The sequence below is a fragment of the Brassica oleracea genome, chromosome C3 (assembly GCF_000695525.1).
Source record: "Brassica oleracea var. oleracea cultivar TO1000 chromosome C3, BOL, whole genome shotgun sequence".
Taxonomy (NCBI): Eukaryota; Viridiplantae; Streptophyta; class Magnoliopsida; order Brassicales; family Brassicaceae; genus Brassica; species Brassica oleracea.
Genome location: NC_027750.1, coordinates 25,955,591 through 25,965,931, shown reverse-complemented (window position 1 = coordinate 25,965,931; position 10,341 = coordinate 25,955,591). Strand labels below are relative to the sequence as shown.

At 33.3% G+C, this 10,341-nt stretch overlaps 2 protein-coding genes across 3 annotated transcripts; both read right to left on the bottom strand.

Moving 5' to 3' along the window:
* Positions 1-3,861: 3,861 nt before the first annotated feature.
* LOC106334974 (cytochrome P450 72A15-like) lies at positions 3,862-6,440 on the bottom strand. 2 transcript variants are annotated; one of them, XM_013773389.1, is made up of 6 exons: positions 6,102-6,440; positions 5,794-6,011; positions 4,990-5,237; positions 4,528-4,897; positions 4,224-4,455; positions 3,862-4,172 (listed from the first exon to the last, which is right to left on the bottom strand). In XM_013773389.1, exons 1-6 carry the CDS (start codon positions 6,376-6,378, stop codon positions 3,982-3,984), a joined length of 1,536 nt encoding a protein of 511 aa, XP_013628843.1. In that variant the 5' UTR covers positions 6,379-6,440; the 3' UTR covers positions 3,862-3,981. The 2 variants fall into 2 exon arrangements, with proteins under 2 accessions (XP_013628843.1, XP_013628842.1); XM_013773388.1 differs by having other exon boundaries at positions 3,862-4,455.
* Positions 6,441-7,016: 576 nt separating this feature from the next.
* On the bottom strand, positions 7,017-9,792 carry LOC106334975 (cytochrome P450 72A15-like). Its single transcript, XM_013773390.1, has 5 exons — positions 9,463-9,792; positions 8,411-8,628; positions 8,055-8,302; positions 7,605-7,974; positions 7,017-7,519 (listed from the first exon to the last, which is right to left on the bottom strand). Exons 1-5 carry the CDS (start codon positions 9,737-9,739, stop codon positions 7,094-7,096), a joined length of 1,539 nt encoding a protein of 512 aa, XP_013628844.1. The 5' UTR covers positions 9,740-9,792; the 3' UTR covers positions 7,017-7,093.
* Between the last annotated feature and the right edge of the window lie 549 nt (positions 9,793-10,341).

Below are 10,341 nucleotides of genomic sequence, written 5' to 3'. Positions count from 1 at the left end.
TGTTATATTTTGAATTTTTTAAAACGACTTTAAATTTCAAAAATGTAAGTTTTCCTTAAGTATACGACTAAAAACATTAAAATGACATGTATCAATTCGATGGTTGATTTGAAAGCTTTCAAAACCATATGGAAGATAAAAATCAAAATAATTCAACTGTGAAAATAATACTGTTCACTTTTTTCAAGAATGTGTTCGATGGAAAAAATAAGGTTTTTATGTTATAATTTGTTTAATGTCCAATCCGATCAACCCATGATGTATTAATTATTGTTTTGTTCCATTATTTTTAATAAAAATTGATCCGATCCATCGGAAAAAAATTATATAATAACAACAAAAAATATTTTATATATATAAATAAAATGATCACATATATAAAAAAAACTATCGATAATATATATATAAATAAACTCACCCTGCGCAAGGCGCAGGTCTTATCCTAGTATATATATATAAATGGGTTACTATGTTCTTACTAACTGTATGTAAAATCACATTTACTATATATTTTTAATCGAATAACCTATTTAAACCCGTTAAACTAAAACTGTCATCCTCACCATCTAGAGTAACAATTAAGCGAAGAACATCATCCACGGATGGACGGCGAGATCCCATATTGACTATCATAAGATACTTTCCTGTAACTGGTCTATTCATAAGTATGTATTTTATAAATAATACTTCCATAATAATATCAACTCAAATAGTGATCTTAAATTACTTCCAAAAATATACTTCATTGTTTGTTATAGTTTTCATAGATTGTGCTTGTTTTTCAAATTTCTCATTTTAACATATATATTTTTTGCATGCATATATACGAACTATATAGTATAGCCTTTCAAGGATAGTCATAATGTGTCGCTCGTTAAATTAGTTATAGTATTCTGTCAGTATATTGGCCATATAATTAGATACTAGAGTTCGATATTTGTTGTTTGTTGCCATATACCTAGCCTATAAAATAGGAGTTTAAGTGGGCATGGAAAGGTGGTTATGTTTTTTTTTTAACAGGAAGGTGGTTGTGTTTTTTTAGATACAGTTATATTTTATGTTATACATTTATATTTTAGATGCAGTTATATTTTTAAATTGAACATAACCTTTTTATTAACTAGACATGTTCCTAATTTAATAGTATTGAATAGATTCTAACCCGTCCTTTGAAAAGACGGGTATATTTTTTGTTTTAATTTTTTTTTAAAATTTAATTTTTATGTTTTTGTAAACATATATGTGTATACCATTTTTTAAAAAAATTATTAGTAAGAGGTTTTGATAATTATATTGAATTTGTAATATTGCATAGCTATACACTTGTACCCAGCGTTTTGAAATCCAATCCAGATCCGTGGTTGAATCGGTAAATCTGGTGATCCGTTATGTAATCCGATTGGAGTTTTAAGAAAAAATTATTATTTAATAATACAGTAAAACCTACAAAACCCCGCTAAAACCTAGAACCCAGCTACCAATTAAACCAGTGATTGAATCAATACATAACTTTAAAATTTTTTTTATAGTTATATTATTAGAATGTTTTTGTATTCTAATTAGGAAGTTAAATTTTTTATTTTATAAAAAGAAAGATGATATGATTTTGTAGATTAAATAAAACCCGCTAAAACTCAGAATCCGACCTACCAGTTAAACCACTGGTTGAACCAATACATAACTTAATTTCAATTATCATTTTTAGTTATATTATTAGAATATGTTTGTAATATAAATAGGAAGTTAAATTTTTAGTTTTTATAAAAAAAAAAAGATGATATGATTTGTAGATTATGAATCTATTAACAAAACTAATTGTTTGATTTGGATTAGTTTATTTTTATTATCAATTATCTATTATAATTTTATGATAGTCCACTGTATATATATGTTGTAAAATATAATAAAAGAAAATCCACAAGAAACCTGTGTAACTAATTGGTATGAAAAAATATTTTATATTATTTTCTATCACCGAGTAATACATCATATTTGTTATTACCCTCTTTATGTTGTACAATATAAATAAAAAAAATCTTCAACTGCGTTTTCACAGTTCTATTAAGATAGCATCGTTGGCGTTTTTACAATGATCATAAAACGTTATAAATTGTTTCAACTGCGGTTGCGGATGGTTGTAGATAAATAAATGTAAAAATATTTTCTAAATGTATTTTAAATTAAAAAATTTAAATATTATAAATAAAAATATCATAAAATTCATTTTATATTTTAATTTATAGTCACTAACAATATTATAATTTATATTTAAAAAAATTAAACCAAGCATATCCACTATATAATTTGAAGTATTAATATTTCTGTGGCTGAAGATATGTAATTTAAATAGTGTAATCCAATTTCATAAGGTTATTAGATATATCATAGTTTTCAGGTTTCTTAACGATATAAAAAAAACAAAGCCTATATTAAAGTTCATAACCCAATTTGGTTTAATCAATTTACGGGTTAGCTGTATAAATATTAGGATGATATGCTTTTTTGAAAATAATAATAATATGATGATATAGCATTACATACTATAGAGAGTTGTAGACTTTTTTTTTTTTTGAGAAAAGAGAGTTGTAGACTTGTAAGAAATGTATGTTACGGAACTAATGTCAGTCGACAGTTTTACTTATTAGCTATTGTTCAGTTTTACTTATTAGCTATTGTTAGTGGGTTCCTACTATTAGGGAATTAAAGTAATGGTCACAAAATATATATTTAGATACAGTTAGAAATTATTATGGTTTATTTTTATAAGTATATATTATAGGATTATTTTTTTGGACTAAACCTATATCAATAGGTCATGTTCCTAATTTAATAGTATTGACTAGATTCTGATCATATCTTTTGTTTTACATTTTTTTAAAAAAATTTAATTTTCATATTTATATTTTTCTTTATAATCATATTTATACTTTTCTTTGTAATTGTGTTTCTCTTTGTAATCCTATTTAACAAAATAAAATGGTTTTATAAATTGTGATCCAATATAAATAGAAACCACGTTACCTTTAAAGCGCAAAACTAATTCTAAAATATAGAATTAGTGGGTTCGTTTACAAAAAGAAATATGGGGTTAGTGGATTACAATTATATTATTTACTTAATAGATAATAACTCTTTAAATAAAAAAATAGGTTGGATCCTACTTTTATTGATTGGTCCGCTGGTTTAATAGAATAGATTTTTTTATTCGATAAGCCATGTAGATAGCGAGATAAAGATGCTCTTGGCATTCGGACTAGTACACATTTCTCACAGTAAAAAGAAAAGAAACTTAAATTAAAATCTAGCATTTTCGAAGCCGTGCAAGTCGCTCTTCTTCATCATAGCCAAATTGGTCATACTGCTGTTTTAATAGAATAGATAACATTTAATAAATATTTTTGATCGAATAACCTATTTAGGTCCCGTTAAACTAAATGAGTTTATATGAATGCTTATTTCTATCAAAACCGTTAAACTCTATTTTAACATCTTGCTCTTTGTTAATTGATAAACTTAATGTCTATGTAAAATATTTAAAATTTGAATAAATTAATGTCTAGTTGAATAAATCCTAATTTTTTAAGTGAGATGTAAGTTATAGTTAGTTAAAATAATTAAATATACCAAATTTTATTATTACTAAATATTATATTTTAATAGTCGGTGAAAATAGTATATATCATGTATTGATTCAAAACACATGTATGAAATTTTGCAGCGGCTCACAGCATGGACACAAATCTGCCGTTAGTACCCTCCACCAAGATCTGTGGACTTGTAGTACCACATATTACAAAATAAGGGAGGAATTTAAAAATATCAAAAGCAAGGAGGTGAAAAACCAAAATATGGCGACGGTACAATTAGGAAGTTCTATAAATACGTAAAAATAAATAATCCGGAAACATTAATATTTTGTTTAGCGACCTTTCCTTGTTCTATCCACTTCCGGCGAATTGGAACAATAAATAATCTAAACTCTTACGTATAAAAGAAGCTCTTTTTAAAACCATCACATGGGGTGGTGGAACTAATCTTGTGTAGGATAAGATGAGCGCCGGACTGTGGCTGCAGTGTCAAGACTGTGTAAGGAGCATGAACATAGGAAGGAGAAAGCTCAAAGGAGAATCTCTGCAGAATCAAAGCAAGAGCCATCTTTGTCTCCATCAGAGCAAAATTCTGGCCAATGCAGATCCTTGGTCCCCACCCAAAGGGAAAAAAAGAGACTTGCCCCTTTGTTGCCTTTGAGACACCGTCTTGGAACCTCTCTGGCTTGAACTCCGCTGCATCTTTACCCCATAGCTGTATGTCGCGTTGGACTAGCAGAATAGGTAGATTGATCTGAACGCCTCCTGGTAGTATCAGGTCGCCTAGCTTCATCTCTTTGTGAATGGCTCGGGTCAGCTGCGCTGCTGGAGGATATAGCCTAAGGACCTCATAAAGAATCATCGTCATCTGTTGGAAGCATTCAGTTAAATCATTATAACACAACAAACGTACTAACATTTTTTATTTGGTTCTACTTACAAGTTTTAGCTGGTTCAAGCCTTCTGTGTCTGGTTCTTTGTCTCCAAAAACTTGCTTCACTTCTTCCCGTGCGCGAGCTTGCCACTCTTGGTGTTGACTTAACAGAACCATTGTCCAGACCAGAAGCACTGAAGTTGTCTCCTGTCCAGCGAAATAGAACAACTTACATTCCTCCATCACATCTTCAATGCTCATTTCATTTCCTTTAGCTTGTCCTAGATTCGATTCAAGAAGTATACCTAGCAAATCGTCGCTTGGTGCTTCTCCAGCTTCTCTAGCCCTTAACCTTTTGTTAATGATCCCTCTCAGTATAACATGGATTTCTCTGGATGCTGCCTTCATCCTTCTATTATCCTTTGTTGGGAGATAACTATAGCAAAAAAGAAAGAAAGAGTATTTAACAAAACATGATTCCCATCTCCAAAGCATTAGATGCAGACAAGTTTAGGTTTCTTTTATTACAGATATCCAGGGATGAAAGCTTTCAGAAACGTTAGCATCATTAGCTGTGCTAGTTCAGCTTGGAGCTCAAATATCATCTGTCCTTCTTTGTAGCTGCTGCCAAAAGCAGTACGAGAGATCACATCTGCAGTCATGCTCACAAGCCCTGGCCACACGTCCACCTCACATGAGGATCCTTTATCCAAGACTAACTTTTCCCATTTGCCAACAACCTCGCTGCAGCTTTGGTGGAACGCAGGTACCATATTCTACACATAGAAGCAGAAGGAACAAGTTGGACAGCCAAATGAACACAGCATTTTTTTTTTTTGAAACACCAAACTTACTTCCATTAAATCAAACCTTTTCTACTACTACTACTGCAATATAATGAGGATTTTTTCCATCCTTTTTAACTAAAAGGATAAAAACCCTAGCAATAAAGTTCAGAAAGTCAATGCTTGAATACGTCAATATAGCATTCATGACAAAGGTCGGACAGCTGAAAGATAGTTGATGTTGAGAACCAGTTCCCACATACAAGAAAAACCTAAATACTCTTAATTGCATCTTCAGGCACGTACAAATCTATACAGACCTCTCCACAGAATAGCAAACTGCTGAGAAGACTGAAACTGATACTCAGCAAAGAATCCGAGAACTTAAAATCAATTAACGATAATTGGATTGGATACTAACATATATATGTTAAATATGTCTCCAACTACCAGTGTGAGACTTAATTCATTCATTAACACTTCCTCACGAACATTGAGCGGTTCTAATACCATGTTAAATTCGATCATGATTGTAAGAAGCGTATACCTTGATTTTCTCAAGGTGGAATGCCGGGTTGATGATTCTTCGGTGTTTCGCCCATTTCTCACCATCATACTTAGCGAGTCCCTTGGCTACCACGTTACGCAAAGGGAACGTATGTGGCTTCTGGAAATCATAAATTTTGTTGAACACTTCCTTGATTTGCTCAGGATCCATTATAGTGATGGTTGGTGTAGTTCCAAGCCATGTAAAAAACGTCCTTCCTGTTTCAGAAACACACAATAGTTCAGACCTTTTCTTGATCATGTACTCTACAACAAAGAGGCCAACTATACAACATTTAACATATATACCGTGATTCTTGAGCATTTCGAATGGAAAAGGCATGACACGTGGTGAGATATCATCCGTTAGTTTGATGGGTTTGGATCTTTCATCCATCGTCATACCAAAGTTTATCTTTAAATCGCCGACGAGAGGCGTGTACGGAGTACCAGAGAGACCTTGTCTTCTCAAGTAACTCTCAAGCATCTTTGGTCTAAACCATACCAACTTTAAAGTTCTCCATGTCCACCACGACACAACAACTATAGCTACTGAAACTGTTACTAACGCAACTGATATCTCCATTTTCACTCTCAGAGAGATGGAGAGTTTTCTAATATTCTTGAAATTTTAAAGATTGAGCAATGTTGGCGGATAATATCGCACGTTGTCTTTTAGACTTTTAGTACCATACATTATGTGACTAGGTCGCATGCCACGTGGCGAAAGAAGCGAACTTCAATTTGTGTGGAGCTATATTGATAGGCATGTAACGTACGTCAATTACTTTACGTTTCTTTGCAGATAATAAATTGTATTTATCTGTGTATTTAACTGTTTTGGATGATGATAAAATGATTCGAAATGAATCATGTCTACAATGTACTCTGAAAATCAAGGTTGCACGGTCTCTTACAGCGTTAGTTCAGTGTTCATAGTTTTATTCTTGTTATATTCTCTTATTCAAGTTTTATAGTTTTTGCATAAATATTGTTTCATTGATGAATTAATTTAATAATTTATCAAAAAATCAATATTTTTCAAACTTCTTATTGTTTTTGTAACACTTTTTAAAGTAGCTAATAACTAAACCAATGTACGAATCGGATTTAGAGTTTTGCACGTGCGTTTGTATTGTGGTTCTTTTGTATTGTGTATTTGTTTAGTTCTGTTAGAATCATAGCTCAAAGGGTTTTCATCTATGAGACGCTTGTTCTGGCATGAATACATAATATTTTTGAGTTTTATTATGATCTGAACTCCCTTTCATCACTCCAAAAGGGGTTTATCCGTTAAAGAATTATAGTTTGTGTAGGATAAGATGAGCACCGAACTGTGGGTGCAGTGTGAGGACTGTGTAAGGAGCATGAACATAGGAAGGAGAAAGCTCAAAGGAGAATTTCTTTAGAATCAACGCCAGAGCCATCTTTGTCTCCATCAGAGCAAAATTTTGGCCAATGCAGATCCTTGGTCCCCACGCAAAGGGAAAGAAAGAGACTTGGCCATTTGTTGCCTTTGAGACACCGTCTTTGAACCTCCCGGGCTTGAACTCCCCTGCATCGTTGCCCCATAGTTGTGTGTCACGATGGACTAGCAGAATAGGAAGATTGATCTGAACGCCTCCGGGCAGTGTCAGGTCGCCTAGCTTTATCTCTTTGTGAATGGCACGGGTCAGCTGCGCTGCTGGAGGATATAGCCTAAGGACCTCATATAGTATCATTGTCATCTGTTGGAAGCATTCATTAAAATCATCATAACACAACAAACGTACTGAAGTCACTTGCAAATTTTTTTAATTTAGTTTTACTGACCACTTTGAGCTGGTTCAAGCCTTCCGTGTCTGGTTCTTTATCGCCAAAAACTTGTTTCACTTCTTCTCGTGCACGAGCTTGCCAGTCTTGGTGTTGGCTTAACATAACCATTGTCCAGACCAGAAGCACTGAAGTTGTCTCTTGTCCAGCAAAATAGAACAACTTGCACTCTTCCATTACATCCTCAGTGCTCATTTCATTTCCTTTAGTTTGCCCTGAATTTGATTCAAGAAGTATACCTAGCAAATCGTCGCTTGGTGCTTCTCCAGCTTCTCTAGCCCTTAACCTTTTGTTCATGATCCCTTTCAGTATAACATGGATTTCTCTGCATGCTGCTTTAATCCTTCTATTATCCTTTGTTGGGAGATAACTACACAAAAAAAAAGACACAACATGATTCCCATCTCCAAATATAATAGATGCACACACGTTGAGGTTGTTTTTTATTACAGATATCCAGGGATGAAAGATTTCAGAAAAGTTAGTATGATGAGCTGTGCTAGTTCTCCTTGGAGCTCAAATATCCTCTGTCCTTCTTTGTAGCTGCTGCCAAAAGCAGTGCGAGAGATCACATCAGCGGTCATGCTCACAAGCCCTGGCCAAACGTCCACCTCACATGAGGACCCTTTATCCAAGACTAACTTGTCCCATTTGCCAACAACCTCGCTGCAGCTTTGGTGGAACGCAGGTACCATATTCTACACACAGAAGTAGAAGGAACAAGTTGGACAGAGCCAAATGAACATAACACACATACTTAAAGGACTATAAAGTTCATTTTAGGTTATGGTTTAAGAAGCTTAAACCTTGATCTTCTCAAGGTGGAATGCCGGGTTGATGATTCTCCGGTGTTTAGCCCATTTCTCACCATCATAAGTAGCGAGTCCCTTGGCTAACTTTTCTCCCAAAGGGAACGTATGTGGCTTCTGAAAATCATAAATTTTATTGAACACTTCCTTAATGTGCTCAGGATCCATTATAGTGATTGTTGGTGTAGTTCCAAGCCATGTAAAGAAAGTCCTTCCTGTTTCAGCAACATACACCACTTATACATTGTTCAATAACCTAATCTAATGGAAATAACTCAAAGTTTTATATCTCGGAAATACATGAGCCACTTATACATGCTATTAAGTATGAAACTGTTTATGTGTTAAATCATCTATCATGAGTTTTGATGCTATATTATTTGTATTATTAAAAGTGAAATACTTTTTGGTACTGTTTCGAAACATGGATAACAGTATAAATGAGGGCTGTTTGGAAACATGGATAGCAGTATTTTAGTATTTTTTTATTTACTCATTTAGCCATTGCATTTACAATAAATAAAATATTTTCTTTTTGTAATTTTTTTTATTTACAGATTCTGTCACTGCATTTAAAATCAATTTAAATAAATTAATTACAACTTCAAAGCTTATCGAACCAAATTGATATTCATATATTGACCACTATTAATATTGACGAATATTAACTAAATCACCTGTAGTCAAATATAAAATTTTCGAGAGTTCAATTTTTAAGAAAAAAAATATCATCTATATTATTAAAACTGAAATACATTTTTGGTAGTGTTTCGAAACATGAATAACAATATAAATGAAAATTATTTGAAAACATGGATAACATGGTCTATGAATTTATGTTGAACACACATTAAATTAAACATCCACACGAGAAGATCTAGTTAGTATTGCTTAGTTCCAGGTCAAAAGCTAACTCAGAAGTAAATTGCCACAACATTTATATATTGTCAAGTCACCTTTTACTTAAACCATGTGGGACATTTAATATAGACCTTTTCTTGATCCGGTACTCTACAACAAAGAGGCCAACTATACAAAATTTAACATACCATGATTCTTGAGCATTTCGAAGGGAAAAGGAACGACACGTGGTGAGATATCATCCGTTGGTTTGATGGGTTTGGATTTTGCCTCCATCATCATACAAAAATTCCTTCTCAAATCGCCGACGAGAGGCGTGTAAGGAGTACCAGAAAGACCTTGTCTTCTCAGGTAACTCTCAAGCATCTTTGGTCTAAACCATACCAACTTTAAAGTTCTCCATGTCCACCACGACACAACAACTATAGCTACTGAAACTGTTACTAACGTAACTGTTTTCTCCATTTTCACTCTCAGAGATCAAAAAAGAGAGGGAGAGTTTTTTTATTATTCGTTTTTCTTTTTTTTTGTAACTGGATTTTGTTATAAACCAAATGATGATAGACCAAGGACCAATTCGTACTGCAGGCCCAATCCGGAACATGATAAAGACAACCAGAGACTATGTGTTTATCTAGTATATATTCCATGTATATCTGTAACATAGTGTTTATCCTTATCCTTGTCTTGTTAGGATAAACATGACCTTATGACGGTCTAATATCTTGTATATATATGGACCTTCTGGTCGACAGTAATAATAACAGAAGTATTTTCCCAACACTTCATTTACAACACGTTATCAGCACGACGTTGCTCTCATAAACCCTAACCCTAAAAACCAGAAATAAATCCGAGCAGTAAAAACTCTAATTCCCAACAAACTTCAAACAGCTCTATCCCTTAACTCCGGTGGATCCAGACGACGAGCCAGATACCAAATTAAAGCTCTTGACGAGACGAAGCCAACGCCGCTAACCCCGCATCAATCGGAGTTCGGACGCGCCCCCACGCTCAGCTACAATACAGGCGGAAAATTTGTTCCAGAAACCAAAATCTCTCTCAAC